At 34.4% G+C, this 21,748-nt stretch overlaps 2 protein-coding genes across 2 annotated transcripts; one reads left to right on the forward strand and one right to left on the reverse strand.

Moving 5' to 3' along the window:
- Nucleotides 1–445: 445 nt before the first annotated feature.
- LOC105330410 (uncharacterized) lies at nt 446–14,147 on the reverse strand. The gene is made up of 7 exons (XM_034468936.2): nt 13,354–14,147; nt 12,522–12,815; nt 10,332–10,443; nt 9,894–10,081; nt 9,088–9,381; nt 3,274–3,431; nt 446–1,267 (listed from the first exon to the last, which is right to left on the reverse strand). The coding sequence occupies exons 1-7, from the start codon at nt 13,433–13,435 to the stop codon at nt 689–691; spliced, it is 1,707 nt and encodes a 568-aa protein (XP_034324827.2). The 5' UTR covers nt 13,436–14,147; the 3' UTR covers nt 446–688.
- Nucleotides 14,148–17,878: 3,731 nt separating this feature from the next.
- On the forward strand, nt 17,879–21,487 carry LOC105330395 (uncharacterized). The gene is made up of 5 exons (XM_011432046.4): nt 17,879–18,011; nt 18,302–18,395; nt 18,583–18,876; nt 19,143–19,231; nt 21,383–21,487. The coding sequence occupies exons 2-4, from the start codon at nt 18,329–18,331 to the stop codon at nt 19,214–19,216; spliced, it is 435 nt and encodes a 144-aa protein (XP_011430348.3). The 5' UTR covers nt 17,879–18,011; nt 18,302–18,328; the 3' UTR covers nt 19,217–19,231; nt 21,383–21,487.
- Nucleotides 21,488–21,748: the final 261 nt, after the last annotated feature.

Below are 21,748 nucleotides of genomic sequence, written 5' to 3' on the forward strand. Positions count from 1 at the left end.
ATGTGATTTATAGATTAAGTTTGATATATGTAATATTTTGTTTTGTTATACTTTCATGTTAAATACTGAAATCTGATTGGTTAAGACGCAGTTAATAATATTTACTATTACCCTCAGCGTTAGCAACGCACTTGGCAACGGGTAACATTAAAAAATGTTACATGCGCGAAAATTATGCGCGTACGGTTCGCTGTAGAATTCACGTTATTCCTATATAAAAGCAGTAAAATTTTCTTAAAAATTTTAAAAAAGACATTCAGTATAACAAAATAAATAGTGCCTGTTTGGGAGGATAACAGTTGAAATTGACACCCCTCGAAAACCATTGTCAACCTCCGCTTCGCGTCGGTTGACAATGGTTTTCTCGGGGTGTCAATTTCAACTGTTACCCTCCCAAACAGGCACTATTTATATAATATGCCATCAATATGGTGCAGGATACAAATACTATAACAAGACTCATTGATTAACTTCATCACCACCGGATATTTATGTTGCATAGTATGCGACAAGTTACAAACATAAACATCATAAATGATATAAATAAATAAATAAATAATTTAAAACCTATATCAAAGTTATTCTATCACATACTTTGGGGGCGGCATGTTTATTGTTAACATTAAACGACAAATTGAATGCATTGCTTTCACAGTGGTTGGCACGTGTTGGATGACACGTGCATTACCTACAGTGTGTAGTTAGGGTCCGAGTGTTCCCTCAGTATTGCCCGTGTTTTGAATCTTTTTGGTTTTTCTAGAGAACTATATTGTGAAAACGGAAAATTTTCCGGAGACTCTTCTTCCACCGGAAGTGTGTCATGATATTCCTTCGGCTTCCGGTAGCCAATGGCCGGTGTAACAGGAGTGCTCGGAGTGAAGAGTCGCCTGGTTTTCATAAAGTTATGAATGTAAACGTTGTTGGTGTGAGAGACGTGATTGTTATTCACCCGGTTGTAGGTTAAATCGCTCACTTCGCCAACCTCAGAACTTTCTACCGGAGGGAAGCTTCCACTGTTGGGCTTTTCAACTGGAGATTCTCTATGAACTTTCCTGAGTAAATTTGGGTAATCCTGTCCCGTGTGATTCGGGCGGAAGCCTTTGTAGCCCTCCTCATAGGAGAACTCGCTGTACTGGACGTTAGGGTTCCGGACTCTTTGCACCGGCGGAGGTTTACATGTTGGTTTGATGTCTACCACAGTGACGAGGTGAGCGACTCCGAGCCCGATCTGTTCAGGGTACCTAGAGGGGCGCCTGGGTGGTTCTCTCTAAAATGACATTAAAAAGGGTATTATTTTAAAAAGAGGGTGTTAAATTTTATATTATTTTAAAAAGAGGGTGTTACATTTGATTAATTAACGTCAATTTAACGACGTAAAACAATGCTTGATAAATTCTGGATATGTTCAGAGGCGGGTCAAAGATTTGAAATTAGAGGGACGTCTATTGTAGGCAGAGGCTCCATAGGCGTCGGAACCGGGGGTGGGGGGGCTAAGTTAGACCTTACCATTAGGCAGATAGCATCAGGGAGGGTCCATCCCCACCCCCTTTTTTATCGCAGCAAACATAATTATTCCTAATTTTACCTTATAAAGATTTAAAAATTGATTGGAGGCATTGGAATAGTATAGGTATAACCCCCCCCCCCCCCCCCCCATGGAGTAGGGTTTTCCTGATTTTGGGAATTAGTGGGGTTTTTTTGCCTGTCGAGATTTCTGAGGATTAGTCTAGCCCCCCCACTTTCAATTTGCTTCCGACCCCACTGGGCTCAGTGTGTTCAAGAAAAAGCCCTGATAATTATTTATTCTCATGACATTAAAGTAATGAAATTTTCCAAAAGGTTTGTAGAAAGCCACCATATGCTTCTGCCTTGCATATCCTTTTAATCTTTTCATTTGTTTTTATATTAAGAGTATTAAAAACAGCCTGCTTGAGTTTTTATTGTGTAACAACGATACCACATAATGGTGGAATCTACAAAATGCCCTCAACGAATTTTAATACATATTGTACTATAGGTGGTGATTTAAATGTTAATGTCAATAAAACAAAAATAATAGTTTTCTCCAAGGTGCAATACAGAAAAAGATTTTTTATTATAAAGGAGAAATTAGTGAAAATGTTAAAGAATTCAAATACCCGGGTATCGTATTATCAAGAACTGGTTCATTTACTGAAGCAAAAAAGAATTTGTGCTCAAAAAGTCATGTATGTAGTTATAAGAAAAATCAGATATTTGAATTTACCAGTAAATTGTCAATTCCATTTGTTGTTTAAAACTTGGGGTTTTGAAAATCTAAATACATGTATTATTGAACGCGTACTTCTGAAAATTTTTAAAACATTTCTTAATTAAAGAAGCACAACACCATATTTTATGATATATGGTGAAACAGAGCCCTACCCTTTGTATATTATTGTTTTTACAAGAATGATTACAGATTGGGGGAAAATGCTACTAAGTCCTGAGAACGAAATTGTATATACAGTGTACAGATTTTAATAGCGATTGTAAAAGCCCATGGATAGATTGTATTCAAAGAATTTTGAACATGTGTGGGCTACAATATGTCTGGCAGAACCATAATTTGGTCAATATAAAATGGTTAACTGCTACTGTAAATCATAGATTAGAAGACCAATATGTCCAAATATGGTCCAATCACAAACTGTTCTTCCAGAGGTCATGTGTATAAAATTTTGAAAACCTAAGTTTGGCTTTGAGAAGTATCTCGATATTTTACCTGTAAAACTAAGAAAAAAATAACATTTCCTACATCAAACCATCGTCTCCCTGTAGAGACAGGTAGATGATATAACATTCCTTTGAATGAGAGACTATGTTTATTGTGTAATTAAAATTCACTATATTTAGGAATGTTCGTCCCTAGAAGAAATAAGGAAAATATCTAAACACAAAATATTGGGAAAGACCAAACTTTTTAAGTTCTCTGAACTCATGACCAATTGCAGTTGTAAATCGCTAAGAAAATTGTGTGTATTTCAAATATTTTCGACTCTGTCTGCTCTCCTTAGTTGTTTTCCTATTTTGATCCTTTATACCATAGTCTTACACAAGTACTGATTCTATAATATGTCCTTTTTAATTCATATCTTTTCCCTGTATGACAATGAACATGTATGTATACCTTAGATTTATATGTTCCTCTTCTACAAAATTATTTCGTTGAAAAGAATATGAATTAGTAGAAATTCTGAAAAGTTCAATGGGAGGATGCAAAAGATTAATATAAGTTGTGTGTAGGGGACTCACCTGTGACTGTTGTCGGGGTTTGGGGTCAGTGACCCCGACAGGTGCTTTGTTACAGCAGTAGCGACAGATGAAGAAGATGGCGGGAATCAACACAGCCAGGAACAGGATGCATCCCCCCACCACGGCCAGTAACAGCGGCACACTCATGTCGTCAGCGGCTGTAATGTAGGACAGGGGATAGGCTTATAACACCATGTCATTCTTATTCAGAAGGTTTAAAAATACATTCACCATTTTAACACGTGTAATGTACATACATATATACATGGATACATCTACATGTATATTCATACATGTTAAAAGAAAGTATCAGTTGCCCTTTCATGTTCAAAATTCTTCTTATAAAATTGCATTTTACTATAATGAAAAAGATAATCTATAGATTGCTCAGTCATAATTTTGTGGGAAAAGTTTTTTAACTGCTATGATTGAAATAATATGACTGATGTGGTTTTGTTTACAACTTGGTTTGCTTTACTTCTAAAAAAGGTATTCCATAGTTCAAAAAAATGTCTTTCTTCAACGCGTTAACGACATGTTTTAATTTTATTTATGATATGAAAGTACACGTGCAGAAATATTATAATGAAATGGGGGAAGGAAAATAAATCTATAATATGAATTTTTAATGGGCTATCTAAAAAAAAAGACGTTTTTACCGTGTACAAAGAATGATAACTCCAGTGTCTTAATTTTAACGTAGCATAAAATGTTCCAAAAATATCAAAAATACAGCTCTTGAAATTGTTAAAATTTGTGATTTCAGTAATTAATTTTTCTGGTTGTGTTTTTATTATAGACACACGACCAGAATATTCAAATAATGGCATACATAGGCCTTTTTGTACATTTTCAAGCATATGTGAAAATTTTAAGATGATTTATTTAGAGGTCTGCAGTTTCACAGTTCTTTTTGGTTTCATTACTTAATCTTATTACAATTAAACTTTTCCATATTATGTAGTATTACATGACTACATGTAGGTGGTACGAGAGAATGGTTTTATATTATTTACAACCCTCAATTCATATAGCCCGGTCAACATCGATAGCACTAACTGTGCGCTGTACTTTAAAAATATTATTTCATCTGAATACCCGTTTATAATTATAAATGATAATATTTTAAATGAATGATTATATTTCTGTATTGCTTATGATGTCATTCTTAAATTGCATACACTGTGTAGATTCGTATTTTGTATGTCGTTTGCATATTACGTTTAAATTGTAATTTCGCTTAATTGCAGTCAAAATAATACAAAAAGTATAACAAACCATTCTCGTTATTTCTGTTCAAATCTACCTGTTTAAAAAAACCATTCTTCTCTGTCTCAAATCACCAAAAAATGAACAGTCGAAGAATACGTTTACACTTTCAGCACAATATTAGGATTCTTTTCTTTCTTTTTTTTCTCAATTTGTGTCTTAAATTGCTGTTTCAAAATTTCTGATACACTTATGGAAATATAACCAAACCTTGTCAGAATCACACATTCTAAGGGGTATAGAGTTTAAAAAAAACCCGTTTTTATTTCTTTCAGCAAATTATTTTTAATTCATAAATGCACATGTCGTAAAATATATACCGAAATTTTTATATATGTCTAGTATGTCAAGACTGTAAAATTTTTAATCACTCAGTTTTAAAAACATACAAACACGTCTAGTTGACAAGATACTATTAGGTATAGTTACATGTAGAGTTCCTTTTTTCCCCGTTAGAGACAAGAAAGGAATTTCCATAAATTTACTGATCCCATTATTACTCGTTTTTCCCCAAATCTATTTTGTCCTTTTCAATACTTGTATTTGAAAATGACAATTTGGAGCCCTTATTTGTATCGAGTTTCATGAAGGCAGTTTAACCATTTGTCAAGTAAATTTGTTTTATCAAAAGTTGAAATTAGGATGATTTATAACAAGGATATCACTTACTTCACTCATATTCAGAAAGGAAACTTTATATATAATGAGCCCTTTAGTATTTCATGATAGGGATATTATGTGTTGGCCATCTATACTACAGAGATGTATAAAAATTTAAATTAAATAAAAGATACGTATATGTTTACATATCCCAGCGCTAGAACTTAGCAAAGTCATATTTTCAACAATTTGCAGCACTCAATCTAAAAACATTTTTGTAATGAACGAAGAACAAACAGAAATTTTACAGTGCTTAAAAAAAATTCACCATGAATGTTTAGTTTTGTAAATAAGATTGGTTTAGACAAAACCATGGCAAAATAATTCCTATAAGACCCCGTCATTTTTGGTTGCGGTCCGAATTAATTTAAAAGCAGCACATATTTAGTAGAAAAAAATTAATTAAAAAAAAATCAGTTGTTCTTTAAAAGATATAAATACATTTATAAAACACACACCCTCAAAACCCGAAATTGAAAAAGGTTTTTCTAAATTATAAATTAATAAAGAATTAATTCCTTGAGCCGGTATAGGTGGAGTTTTGGGGAAAGAGAGGAATTTTACAATGCTAATGAGATAAAATTAACTTACATTTTGATGAAATCCAAACAAACCGACATCCCGCCGCCTATAGTCAGGGTGGGGTGAGGGAGACCACGTTTAGAATTTTGCTGCACTTTCATTAATTTCCACTAAAAAGTTAGCAATTCTAATTATATTTAAAGTTTTTTATCCATGTCAAGATTTTATTATCCTAGTTTGTGAAATCGTTGATAAATTAAACGGGGTTTCATTATGTCGGCCCCTATAAAAAGCGGGCCTCGTTTTTGAAATGGAGGAATCCATTTGCAGTTAATCTTTGGGTGGGCAGTTAGTGAAAGCGACACAAATATTAATGAGAAATGCAGGTTTACCATAAAACAATTAATCACTCTATTTTGAAAGAAATTGAAATTTTTGTGCACAAAGAAAGTGACTTAAGATGGCGGGTGGCACTATCGGCCGGGTACGATCAGGGCCGCGACGGGGTGACGGTCATGGAAGCAATTGGCCAAATATTGATACAGAAATCATTTTTCTCTATTTATTTTGCATTTTAAGTTCCAGGCTGTCTAGATAGGACTGTGGAATTGGTGAGTAATGTCGTCAATGAGTTACGGTTGTCGTAATATTTGACGCCTTTTTTCAATGCGGTTATCGGATGGCGAGTCTCCTTTGTTCGCGTCGATTCGATCAGTAATTCATCAGTGCACACTCTGGCTGTCACTGGTGATTGTAAACAACGCTAAACCAGACCAGTCAACATTGTCAAGTTAACGCTATATCGTCATAAACAACGCTTGTAAGTCGTAGAATAAAATTATGTGCACCATTACGTTTCAAAATCTTCAACCTTTGCTTGTATCATTTAACCCCCCCCCCCCCCCCCCCCCCCCTTATGTTCCTTTTCCTTTTGCAATTTGGGATTTTTTCATTTTATGAAAAGTTTTATACATTACAATTTTTTTTTAAAAATCTCATAAATAATAAAAATTTAGAAAAGACGAAAAGAAACATCCAAATTAATATATTTAGATGTATTCATCAATTTTAATTTTATACAGCTTACCGATTTCAGTAGAAAATACACATGTACATGTACAGTTGCATGTATTTAATTTTGATTTGACATTAAAAATAATACATAGTTTGATCACAACTAGTACTGTTATTTCCTAAATATGCAATCTCAGGTAGATTTACTTCATTAAACAGTTAAATGAAATAATGAATCTTATGAAATTTTGGGTCGTCAATTTTATTTTGTGTGATTCTGTTGATCCAAGCCTATATAATTTTGTTTTAAATAGCTTTTGAACGTCTTTTTACTGCGCTATATTCTCAATCATTTATTCTAATATAACTGTTTTAAACATTTTATACAAAAACTAGTCTTACAGATGTCTATATAATACGTGGAGCATATAGAGACAATATGTAATGCATGGATTTTCCATTCATTATCTATAACCTTCTAAGTAAGAAACTACTAATCTATTGACCTTTTATCTTAACAATTATGACACATTTATAACCGTCCGTTGCTAATTAAAAAATACATGCAGATGTAAAAAGATCAGCTTGTCATACACATTTATATATACCTAATAAAAGTACCTATGTATATTTCCCACATCCCCAGTGGTTTTTGGTTGGCCACTTTTCCAAAACAGTTAATTAAAAAGCATTATTGACAAGTTTAACAAAAGGAGTCTTTGTAAGAAGTAACAACTTGTTGTTGTATTCTAACGACCTGGGTTTCCCAATCAAAACTTTTACATAGGGTTTTCTTTAAAGGTCGTCACTCTTTCCTTTTCTCATTACATGTATGTGGAATTTCGATCGCGACTTATTTTCGGTGAAATGATATTTAGATTGATGACATTTATTTGCAATATTCAAATACTGCAAACCAAAGAAATTACTCTTTTTCGTAGAGTGTACTTTAGCGTTACGATATAACACCTGAAAACAGAAAGTTTTGACATACTAATTAGTACAGGTAAATATTTGATGTTATGGAGATTAGTCTTTCTGTGACCTTTTTTAAGTTACAATGTAATTATGTGTTGTGTCAAACATTATCCCCATAAATGATAGAAATCATCACCCTAAATTTATTTTATTTAGATATCAAAATTTCAAGTACGAGCATTCGATTTATTCTTGTCTATTTTGCATGATGGTAAAAAATATAAATATAAGAAAAAATAAAATTCTAGTATCAACGAAAAAAAAATTCCTCAGAAAGTTTTTGTACGAAAATAATATTCCTTTTTTTACGATGTTTATTTTTATCATGTTTATCAATCTATGTTCTTTTGGACTACAGTCAATGAATTGATTTATTTGACAGAAATGAATGAAGTACTGGCGATTTGAATTTTTGGTTAGTCAATTCATTTATCATAACCATATTTTTAAATATTGCATTTCAAACATTTCCGAGAGATAAACATGTATTTACCCCCCCCCCCCACCCCACCCACCCTCCCCCTTAACAAATCCACAAAAAAAACCCAAATACAAAACAAAAAAAACATGTGGAAATGCAGGGAGACGAAAGAAATTTTTCTAATCAATTAAGCCCAGATTCCGTGTCATAATTTACAATACATGTATGTATATGCCACCCTGAGACCCTTCCCAGTCATTGTTATTTATCGTTTCATGTTTAAATGTCCTTTTGGTTTTTAATTGTTTAATTGTCGTTTATTATACTAATACATTTCTTTGATATTTTAATAATCAAGCTTAATTAAACAACTTATTCAACTTAACCAACTATATTTTACACGGTACGGTACGGAAATTAAATCCTAGTTCTCTAGACAGAATTAATTTTTAACTAGAAAGAAGACAACAGCACTGTTTCTCTTCAATTTTATGGAGGAAATATCGCGATTTTCACGAAAAATCACGAAGCTATTTCATGTCGAAATGTAATTAATTTTTTTTCGAAAAAAATGTTTATAATTATTTACACTCCTTTTGCGTGAAAAACGTTACGTAGAATTTTACACTTGATTTAATTGTTTATTTCGATGAATAGTTCGTCATAACATGTAGGTGCCCCATACCACCTTAGATCGTTCTTGTTAGTTGAGTGACAATGTTCTGAACAAGTTTTTAGTCCCCTTTTCATTTACATACTCAGTAAACACCGATAATCTACACCTACAAGCACCTGGCGTTATATATTTTCCTCATAATAAAAAAATACACTCCCTACCTAATAAAAAAAGGGTATATTTTTTTTCGTAAGAAATATATATAACATCAAATGCCTGTGTCCACACCTAACCTCAGTGTGATCATCCACACCCCACTATATAAAACACATACCCTCAATGTGAGCCCTGTGAGGGGGCGGGGCCCGAGTTCCGGGGCTCCGTGTGGTGGATCTCCGTGTGGTGGAGGTAGTGGGTCTAGCTGTCGTTGTTGTTGCTGTTGTTTTAGTTGTCGGACCTGGTGTACTGGTTGTTGTTGGCCGTGTTGTTGTCGTCGTTGTTGTTGTCGGTGTAGTGCTAGTTGTTGTCGTCGATGTCGTTGGTGTTGTCGGTTTAACGGTTGTTGTTGTTGTTGTTGTTGTTGTACTGGATGTTGTTGTGCGTGTTGTGGGGGTGGTAGCAGTTGTTGCTGAAGTAGAGATATATCTGTCATATCATTGGGGCCGTAACGATTTATCGATATATTGTGATGTATCGGCATAACGATGTACACGGATAATCCATACATCGATATACATGTAGTGTGATGCAGACAACGATACTTAAAATGAAGAGTTCTAGGCTTTTTGATTAATTCTAGTAATATCCAATCCATATTATTATTGCATTCAATATATACATGTATACGGTAAAAACTGATAGAAACCTGATATTAATGCCAAATTTTTTTTTATAAAAATATGTTTTAGCATATATATTTGAAGCTGCCGATCTGTGTCTCTCTGGGAATTTTCGAAGTGACATGCAGTTTTTTCCGTACAGCTACGGACCTACGGCTAAGATACTTGAACAACTTTTAAATTGTGATAATGACAATTATAATATCCTAAAATTATCTTGTTACTCGTTTTAAAACATCAAGTATCACAAGTATTCCCGTGGTATTTAGTGACCCCCTCCCCCCGCCCCTTTAGTCCGTACTTGGGCTCTCGGTGGACACGGTGAGGAAGGGCTGGCTCCACTTGCCCGCCCCCGCGTCGTTGACGGCGCGGATCACGATGTTGTACTGTGTCCCGGGGGACAGGCCCGTCAGGGTGTACTGGGTGGTGTCCTCACCCCCGGGGACGTCAATAGGAACCGTCGACTTGTCTGGCCGCTGATAAAGGAGCCTGCAATAAACATAGATTACATACCAGGTTGTTTAGATGAACATAAATCGTGCCGTTGAAAATTTGAGCAATGACTTATACATGTACTTCATTACAGTGTAAAATTTGGTTTTTTTCTCTTTTCGACAGTAAACAATAAAATTTAAAAAAAATATTTATACACAAATTGGCATTATACTACAGGCTATACAGAATTCGTTGGTAGGATATATTTGTCCTCAAATGTAATTATTTGAGAGTCGTTACTAACGTGTATCCTGAAATGACGCCACATCTATGGTAGATGCTGAGTTTGTCCCATTTTACGGTAAGTGACGTCAGAGTCTTGCTGGTCACGTGTATTCGTGGGAAGTCGTCTGGCGCTGCAAATTGAACGAAAACCAGAATAAAAACACATTCGCGAATTCACTTGAATGAATAATTTTCAACTGTTCTGAATAAAAATGCCAATCTTGATAGTCCTTCCTGACTTTTTAAGTATCAGCAATTATATGCGACATTGGAAAACTGGTTTTGTTTGTCGTTTGAATGTGCTGGGTCGTTTCAAATGACGAGGAGTACGTGTCCAGAATAAATAATTGCAGTTTTGAAATTCCCTGTTAAAAATCTAACGCAAGTACTATTAAATCAACCAAAGTTTCTTAAAATCAAAGGATCGAGACTATCGTTCAATTCACTTTTCCATGACCATATCCAAATAAATTGCCTCTCAACCTACTCACATGAACGTGTCAGTTAAATTTAAAAATTAATTTCAGAAATTCCATAAAATTATCTAGCAAATTTTACAGCAGCATTTGGATGATGCGTGAAATCATGAAGAAAAACTGCACAAGGAATTAAATATCCATGTACCAAGAAAAAAAACCCAGGCAAATGTGGAATGGAACAAAAGAAAATCACTAATATAATTCAAAATTTGTTCCAATTCCATTTTCACATAATTGCAAACAAAGACTTTAATTTCACCCCCCAACCTGGTCTAATTTGGATGCCGAGCTTATCTTTTTTTAGAACCAAGTGGATACATTGGCAAATCCTTGAACGAATTATTTTTTCAAAGATCAAAAAACATTTGAATTATTCATTGTGTTGCTGACCAAGGAATAAAAATACTGACTCATCCAGAACAACTGTAATCTGTGTGCATAAACTGCTTTGTTGTATTCTTTGTGTGCATACAATGTATTGTTGTATTTGTTTAGAAACTTTATCCTCTCAGGATAAATAGAGTAATAACACGATATCATAGCAGATAATATGGCAGAATCGTAAATCAAGTTTGAAAAAATTCTAATATTTCTTCTGACATGGCGTCTAAACTTTCCCAATCACGGAGAATAAATTAAGATCATTAATTGTAAAATAACGAAACAACAATAAAATAACTATCAAACTGTCAAAAAATGTCCTGGATTTTGAACGTTTTCATTGTAAAACGGATAACAAAAATCTTTGAAAGCAAAGTACGGCAAATGCCAAAGAAATGACTTTTTGATTAATATTGCTATGTAATCCGAGAGAGATCTCCTTTAGCAGGTCATCAAGACTTGGTGTAAATCAGCGCAAACATTGACGCTGATAGAAAATAAAGCTGCTTGTTATCAAAAGGGATTAAAGAGAACGTCCAATCGGTCGTAAATTACATCAAAATGGCTTTCTTATAGAGATCAACCCCCAAAATATAAAAATAAAAACCCCAAAATTTATTATGAACGGTTTTAAAGTCAGAAAATGACTTTCCCAATGTACTATATCGTGGTTTAATTGTTAAGATTTTCCCTGAATGAGACTAGAAATGAACATTCCAAAAGGCGTCGTTAATTTCACATCCAAGAAATTCGTCCGAATTATAACAAATACAATTTTGCCAGTTTGTTTATCACTTGATATCAACATAGAGCGCATCCCTAGAGGTATCACACCGGTAATTGGCCGAACTTAGTCAATTGTAGTTCCATATATACTTCAGAATTATTTTTTTCCTTGACTGCATTTTTACATTTTCCTTTACTCAGTTTTAAAATTTTTTGTACCACTGAGTAGGATATTTCATGTATTTTGTTAGGTGATGATTTTTTTTCACAGGGACTACTTCTTTCAGGGCTCATGCAGCAGCTTCCTGGGGAGTGTGCAGTCTGTTTACATACAAATGGAAAACACGTGGTTTTGAGGGTAGACCTGTTTGGAGCTAGATATTTTGAGAAAATGCAGTATCGCTTGCCCTTTTTATGGTGTTAGCTGATGAGATAGGTAACAAATAACATTTCCTCCGAATATTTTGTCATGAAAAATACAAACTGATTTTTAAGAATTTTTTCCCCTCTATAGTGTTATATAGTGAAAACAATTACCGGTGTGATACCTTAGAAAGAGAATGCTGTATGTATGGTCAGAACATTCGGTGCACTACTAACAGAACCGGACGCGGGCTACTCACGGGTACTGGGGACGGTGTAGGACACGGAGTCGGGGGTGGGCGGTTCCGCCGTGGCCGTCAGTCCGTTGACGTAAATGTTGTAGGTGAAGGACGGCGTGACGTCAACAACCACGCTGCTCTGTCGGGGATTCGTCACGTTAACACTCCGGAACACCGTCAGCGGCTTCCGGATCTCGAAATGGACGGCGTACTGTAAAATCCCACAATTCACGTTCGATATATCCCAAGAAATGTTGATCCGTTTCGGCTGAAGTTGGGCCACACTTACACCTGAGGGTCTACCATTACAGAACCCTGGGAAAGAGTGCAGTCATTAGCATAATTATCAGAATCGTATTAGTAATAGAGCTAAATAATATTCAAATGTAAATTGAAATTATTTTAATTTAGGCGTGCACATTTTGTCGTGGAGTTTATACTATTAAATAACTTGTTTGGTAATTTTAGTAAATAAATAAACTGAATTAAACTTCATAACTGAAATATATAAAGATCTTTCTTTTTTCTCTTTATATAATACCGAGATTTGTTTCTTTAAAAAAAAAAGAGAAATATAGTAATCAAACATTATTATTATTATTAATTTTATTATTTCCTTACATATATTACACGTATGAAATGGACAAAAAATCCACTAAGTCAATCTTTACTTTAATGTACCGGTATATAATTTCAAAATCAAACACAATTTGCTTATAAAGTTTGGCGTTCAATAAATAAATAAATAAAATCATTACTGTTCAACTTCCATTATTTCAATAAAAAAAAAGAATTGAGAAGGTAGGAATAATAAAGCCGTGTTATGTTACATTTATAATACAATGTTACTCACCAGAACATAATTGAAAGCAGAACGAAAAAATACAGGTTAACATAAAACAAAGATGAAATTGTCTGAAATGAGAATTAGCCATTCTTGCAATCTGCACATAATCTCTAAAAATGGCGTAAAGATCCAGTGTTAGGCAAATGTACAAAATTCACACATACTCCGGTTTAAAATAAAAAACACAATCAACAAAAACTGGGGGGACGAAGAGAAGAAATTTGATTGGGTGATAACTGACTACCCTGTTTATTTAGGATATCTGGAGATAAGGACCCACATCATACACAAACCCTCAGCACTAATTTACGATTGCGAATTTTGGAAACATTATTCGCAAATTAATTAAAACCTACACCCTTATGCGGAAAAATACGAATATACAGGATTTAGACAAACTGGATCCATTCATTGTTGGGTAGTGGACGACAGAGTTATGCTAATTACACGAAGGTCCCTATTGGACCCGGGAGCCTCTTCGCCTATTATATTCTAAGGTGATCTCGCGCAATTTTTGACAAGGCGTTCATATAGCTGATAAAGAGACACATCACCGCTAAACAAATTCGATAATCTCTGGATATTGTCCGATAATCTGTCCTCATGGAAAGATAATCCGACCCAAACGATCCACGACGTAAATCAAATGGTTCACTTTCCATTGCAAAGTAGTAGGGCCAACTTTTGTGCCTATCTAGAGCTTATTCAGTTTACGTTCCTAATACAGAGTTTCGATGTAAAAAAAACCCAAAAAACTTGTATTCCGCGCATGCTATATTTATCAAACAAACAAGTAGTAAACATGAAAGTAATATTACCATTAAATCAATTTATTACCCGACATTTCGTTTTACTAAAGATTGTCAACCTTCAACCCTAATTCTTCATATACCACTTATTTAGAAAAACACTTATCAAAACAATATTACATTGAACTTTAAAATATGTATTATTTCAATGTAAATTTGTTAAATTGAATTAAAAATAATTTTCAGAATTTTATAGAAAATATTCACGTGGAGAACTGTTGTTTGCATGCCGGTTTTTTTTATCACGAGTGGTGAACTTGGACAAATCTAATTACGAAATAGGATTCAAGGTGAGTTCGTCCCCCGGAATTTACCCTCGCTGTAACACATTCCATTCAGAACTGTATTTGAACAAATCTGACTTTTGACACTGATCAAACTACATGTTCCAATCACCACATAAACACCACCGTTATACAAACCCTTCTAACACTATCAAAAAACACATATCCCCATTTGGTGACCATCAGCCTCGCTTACAGTGTGTACACAGAATCATAAATCGCTGCATGTAATTCACATTTCTTCTTTACTTTACCTTAAGCAAACACAGTGTATTACCAAAAAAAATCCACGTGTCCATTTTCCCTATCTTTATTAACTTTTAGTGACAATTATGAGAAGCGCAACACGGAAACCTGAGAAAAAGGCTATATTCTTATCGAGGTCCTAGTTTTGCTTCAGAGGTGTTAAGACTCACACCTTTGAGACTCAATTGTGTCCACTAAGCATGTACTAAGACTCCGGCAAACATCCGGGCATTCACCCGACCACAGACCCACCAATGACAACCAGTTCCTGTCCACTGGAATCATTTTATTGGACACAGGTCGAAAGGACCCAGGAAATTTCGGTTCGGTTAGCGGGATTTATGTGAAAGTAGTGAACCAAATGTAATGTATTTAGACATTTTGGGCCAAATTTTGGTATGAACAAAACCTACCCACTGAAAAGACAAAATTGTTCTACATACTACATCGCGTTGTTTGACATATTTGATCCCATCCCCTTCATCAAATACATACGGATAATAGAAAATATTCAAAATTAAAGATATCTTTTATACATAAGATATGCCTGAGATACATTTTGTGGCGATTTTTACCGAGTAAAAATTAAAAAAAAATATATGACCAATAGATACTTTGCAAAAGGCGCGCCCCTATCTTGGATCAATTAAAAGGGGGAAATTAACGTTCCCTTCTTTAATGCAACTAAATGTTTTGACGTCCTGTGATAAAATTTCTTTGTACGCCATACTGGGGCAATAGAAAAAAAACATGTCGAAAACGGTTTTTTTTAAAAAACTTTTGTAAAGTGTAGGTTCAACTACATGTACAGTATATATAATAATGTTCAGAGATTGTCAGCAACAGAACCAAAACTCGTTGGCGGTGAAAAAACCATTTTTTTGTAAAACTTTATTTTTGTTTTTGAAATAAACAATAAATTTAGCACGGGGTCATGATTTGTTTAATTTTTTAATAGATCATTATCATGTAGGTTACATTAAGGTAAATTGGAACATGTATGCAATTGGCCATATTGCTTACATGTATCTAAAACGATGCTAAAATGTTACTACAACCTGTAACTTGAGTAAATAACTCCACACGCATTATATTCAATGCAATCAATGTCCATATGCGTATCAATTTTATACAAACAATAATTCCCTACACTGTTCAAAGATCCAGCTGCTTGTTACCTTCACAAATTGTAGCCCTCTTGTTCCTTATCAGGAAATTAAAAAAAAATATCATTAAACAATATTTTGAAAACTTAAAAAAAAAAATTGTGTAACTTCAAGTTGGTTCTTTATCAATAAGTACACCAAAGTGACTTTTCTGTCTTAAATGGCTACACAGAAGTTCCAAATTGCAAGCAATTTAATTTATTTTGTAACGATTTTTAAGAAAATAGAAGTGTGCTATATCGTCTCTTTGTTGGTTCCAGCATGTACACATCATCTGCTTGTTTATCTTTGTGCGTAAACCACAGCAGGTTTATTTTTTCAACGTGGTAGGTAATATTATTAAAACAATGTAAGAAAATAATAAATTCAAAGGTACCAAAATGGCAATAACGAAAAGAGTTTTCAGATATTATAAATACCTTATGGGCCTAAATTGTTATTTTATTTTACTCATTTGCATTAAATGACATCAAATGAATGAAGAGCCTGAAGTAAGGAAAACGACGTGAAATCAAAGTGCATCAAGACCAAGATCAGAGCTTTTAACAGCATGCCAATAAGCCTGCAGGCACGGGAAACAAGGTCTTGATGTACATGTACAGTGGCAATGGTGCGGGGGTTCTCCAGCACAAGTTGTTCCATGACCCCCGACATTGACACCTACAGCATTGTGTTGTTCTGGATTTCCCTCCCTAGAATTATATCGCTGTGTCATCCTGTTATGTTTAATACCTGCCACGCCTGGCACGGCAATGAAGCGATGTAAGAGTGAACGGACCCCATAGCGAAGGTCAGGGTCTTGTAAGGACTTACCGACAGTACATTCAAATACCACGCCGGGCAACCAGATCTCAAGGTCATCTAGCAAATTCTCATTTGGAGTAGAATTTCCAAAAGAACATAGAGTTTCGGAAAACTCGAGATTGAATTAACTGAAAAATTTGTTGACATTAGAATCACACAAAGAGCATAGGTGCATGTAATTACTTAAATCATATACTTTATATTTATACAATCGATTTAGTTGTATGCTTTTTAATGACTAAAAGATAATAACTTTACACTAAAAATGTTTCGACGATTTGACCGATATAAAGGTAAACGAAGGACATGCATCTTCTAACTAAACTCACCCGCAACTTGAAATATCCAAAAATATTGTTTTTTTTTAAAAATTTTACGATGAACTGGAAAAGAACCAACAAACTGCAAAGATAAACCACAAATCTTTAGCAAACTTTAGTTTATTTAGTGTTTAATGGTCAATAAAAATCCTATCTTGATTTATGTGAATTGCTAGTTCACTCGTAAATTAGATAGTGATAGATTTTACATGCGTGCTAATTCACGTAAGATTAGATTAGGTTTTAACTAAAAAAGAAATAAAATGTTCTTATCGTTAAAATTAACAATTGCTTAACGATGCTTACTTGTATTATATCAACTTGCCGTAATTCATGTGTTCTGCAAATGTATTCTCATGTTTAGACGAGAGAGAGAGAGAGAGAGAGAGAGAGAGAGAGAGAGAGAGAGAGAGAGAGAGAGGCTATTCTTTAACCATTAAACTGATACCACCTAACATTAACACTGCAACGATGTAGGCAGTGTCTTTTCATTCGAACATTGACAAAGTTGTCCAAAACGGTAACCTTTTGAGAATTATTAAAATTATAAACGTGTTCCTTCATCCTACTCGCACATACATGTACAGTGAAAATGTAATTTATTGCACGTGATGCTTTTAATATTTACGAATCATTGACTTTATTTTGATAATGTTCTCGTCTGTAAGGTTAAGTCAAAATAAACAATTAAGAACACGAGACATTTGATTTCACCATGTCATTCCAACGATTCTAAATGTCTTAAAAGGCGAAATTAAGCCATTTTTGGTAATTGTCTTACGTGTTTTACATAATTCAAAACAAAATAATCATTAAAGCAAATCAATTGTCAGGTGAATTAATTAGCAGTTAGACTTTGGTTGATTTAAAGGTTTGTGTATTAGTTGTTAGGACCTTATCCAGTGCTAGGCGGACCGTTTGACCCCGCATCATAAGCAGACGACATCAGCTGGCACTGTGACGCGGCGAAAACAGGGGCCTTTATAAGCGCCCCCTACCGCGAGGACAGGCATCAAAATATTGATCGCTAGTCAGGTAAGATGTGTTTTCTTGGAAGCGTAGGGTCAGGTGAAAAGTTATCTAATAGAAGTACATCTCTCAAGCTGTCAATTGTGTCATTTTATTGCAATAGTTTTTTAGGTTTCTGAAATTCGTGATTTTTTTTTGTAAGCAAAAATATATTGACTTCCTTCTAATGGTAGAATAGGTTTTATTGTGAAATTTATATTATAAAGTGCGTTCCAAAAATCATAAATAAATCATTCTTGTATATATAACTGTTAGACCCCAAATTATATCTTTGCTGAATTTCACGCTTTTTTCAGTTTTTAGTCTAAAGCTTTTCGCTGACCATGAACACATACGTATTAGCCGCTTTAGCCGTGGTGCTTGTTTCCGGAATGATCAGTTTGTGCGAAGGTAAGTGTGGAAAGACAAAAATCAGCGATTCAGTATCTTTCTGTGCGAGTCGTAACCGTCTTATTTTACTTTTTTTTAATCGGAATATATATTTCAGTTAAAACTGAGTTTCACATAATTATATGATATTTTTTTTTTCAAGTACACGATAATGTGGGTTGACTAATATTTTTTCATTGTTTTACAGGAAATGCAGCCTGGAATTCGTATTATTATGGTAACATGCGTTCGCCCTCCATAAGGTCCATTTCCAGACCAACAACCCGTAGCCCGGTGTATAGAAGGTATCCAAACCCGTACCGCTCTACTACACGCCGATACTACCCTAAACCTTCACCGAGACGCCAAAGAAACTATTACATGGAACGAAAACCTACCACAGCCACCCCCGTCACTGAGCCCCCCAACCCCACGACGACCACCAGTGGACCCCTGACAGCCAAACCCTTCACACCCCAGCCCTACCTCTACCAGATGATGAGTAAGTCGACCAAATAGCCCTACTTTTCTTTGTTTAGTTACAATTTTATAAATGAATACATACATGTATGATAGCTATCAATATTATATATTACGAAAAATGTGACCGTGCAGAATCCATTCAATTTTGTCTAAATAATGTCAGTTTTGGATAAATAATTTAAAATGCAAAGTCTATTTTGATGTACAAAACATCTACACTTGGTTTAATCACGTGACCCTGATGACGTGGCGTGTGTACATTGGTTCCTTAATTGTCGTTCACAGCCTTCAGACCGAGCCCGATCAAAAGAACCTACAAATCCCGGTACAGCACCTGGCACAGGACCAACTTCAACTAGAAGGCCAACATTAAGGTAGGATCCAAAGCATTGGCTACATGTATCCACTGATCGTGTCTCTAGTACAATGTTCTCGAGATCAATTTATCAATATTGTGAGGATGTGTGATTATGCATCCTGATGAACTTACATAAATCAACAGAACAAGTATGAAATTTTTAACAAAATATTTAATAACAAAATAAAATAAAATTAAATAGAAAATTCAACGAGAAAAAACCAAACAAACAAAAATATACAAATTAAATAATGAAATGAAGGAAAAGTCTATATAGTCAGCCCGGTTCCGGTGCACGTGGTATTTAAGAACCCTCAGGTGAACACGTGGTTACAGTCAGGTTTAGGTATATCGGCAACCACCAGAACTAAGTTGAAGTACATGTAGAAAGTTCACATGCTGCACGGGTCTATCGAGGCTTCATTAGACGCAAGTTTTCCTTGGAAATGTAAATAACCCATGGCCTCGTCCACGCTGATTGGAGGTTTCTTTTAATAAACTCAATAAGCAGAATATAAGTTTTCAAATGACACAAATTATATAAATATCAAACTTTCACAATGTTAAGTTAAAGCACGTATCTGCATTGACGATTATAAATTGGTAAAACTGCGAGGATCACCCTCAGGTATAAATTCATAAGTAGTTTTAGAGATGTGTCGAAAGGGCCGCCGTAGTTCACTCACTCACTGTAGAACAGCGGTCTCTATAAATTATCCCATGAAAATGGAAACGGCTACTCATAAATACAGGAGCTGGAAATATTTCAGCACCCAAGAACCCTCCTTCCCTGACAGGTATTGACGTTCTGTAGGGACGGGGAAATTTACAGCAAAACAAGGCAGAAAAGACCCTAATAAAATAAACAAAAAGAAAAACATACTACCGAAAACCTATTCAAACACGTGTGGTTAAAACGTACAAAAATGGGTTGTTTAAATACCTGATGTTTTTCCTGAGCACTAGACGGGATGACGACCACGTCTATCGGCTGATGTTCCCGGGTACTACCCGTGCATACTTTTACCAACTATTTAAGGTATCAACGAGGGGCTCCCCACAGGATTGATATGTTACCACGGTAACCAAGGGTCAAAGTATTAAAACAAGGGGCTCTCCAAAGGATAAACCGGAAGGGTGAACCAAGGGGAATTATAATTATACACAACGAATTTTAGTTTGTTACAAATATATTACATTACATTTTTCTCGGGATTAATATTGCTAATAATACTTTGTGAGGTTTTAAGGTGACCTTGTTATTCGAGGTACCAATGGTTTACTAGGATATTTCCTGATGTATGATTATGTATCTAGTACAGATTTACTGTAACATGTTTTACTAGGATATTTCCTGATGTGTGATTATGTATCTAGTACAGATTTACTGTAACATGTTTTACTAGGATATTTCCTGATGTGTGATTATGTATCTAGTACAGATTTACTGTAACATGGTTTACTAGGATATTTCCTGATGTGTGATTATGTATCTAGTACAGATTTACTGTAACATGTTTTACTAGGATATTTCCTGATGTGTGATTATGTATCTAGTACAGATTTACTGTAACACGGTTTACTAGGATATTTCCTGATGTGTGATTATGTATCTAGTACAGATTTACTGTAACACGGTTTACCACAAGTAAAACGTTCATAAGATTTTGATATTATTGCTGGTAAAGAAGGAATAAGCTAATAAACCGAAGTTATCTAGAGACTTCTTTTACGGTGCGGAAAATGTCAAGATTTTTTTAAGGAAATTTGCAATAAATTAATGGATGTAATGTCAATTTCTGGCTGTGAAGCTCTATTTAGTCGGCTAGAAGAATCATTAGCTTTATACGCAACAAAGATTTGCAGCATCATCCTGTAAGATTCTGTTCAATATTCTGTTAATAAGGAACACGTCTTTATTTATGTGCTTATGTATCCAAAGGGAATTATCATGAGCATATTTGTAATACATACCAGATTTATGCAAATATAAACTGAGTTGGATCAGTAAATTTGGTTTATTATAAATCGTAATCTATTCAAGCCTCTATAGTTATTATTATCATTAACTCGGTAGTGTAAAATTCATTCCCTAAGTATATTTTAATATTAAACAACTAATCTGTTCAGGCACCCTTTCTTAAAAACTTTTTTTTTCTAATTTCAGCACAATCCAGATATACATACATGAGTATTGGTTGATGGCGTTTCACTGTTGTTATTTATTATATTCCTTATGACGTTTGATTTAATAAATGATTTATTTTTGTAACTTTCAGTTGTTATTTTTATTTAGAATTTTGATTCTAATTTAATTAATGACCAACTGACCATAGAGTCAATCTAAAAAAACATGAAAGTCTTATAGTATATAAATTGTGAAAATTCTTTTGAGGATTTCTTTTATATTGTTTTTATAGAACAATATACAGCAGGTCAGTGTGGCTTGGAGCAGATGATTTCAGTAGACGCAACAAAAAACAAAATGTCTAATTTTCATCTGCCATTCAGTTTGGTTTTAGTCACAAAATTT

Source organism: Magallana gigas, chromosome 6, assembly GCF_963853765.1.
Source record: "Magallana gigas chromosome 6, xbMagGiga1.1, whole genome shotgun sequence".
Lineage (NCBI taxonomy): Eukaryota > Metazoa > Mollusca > Bivalvia > Ostreida > Ostreidae > Magallana > Magallana gigas.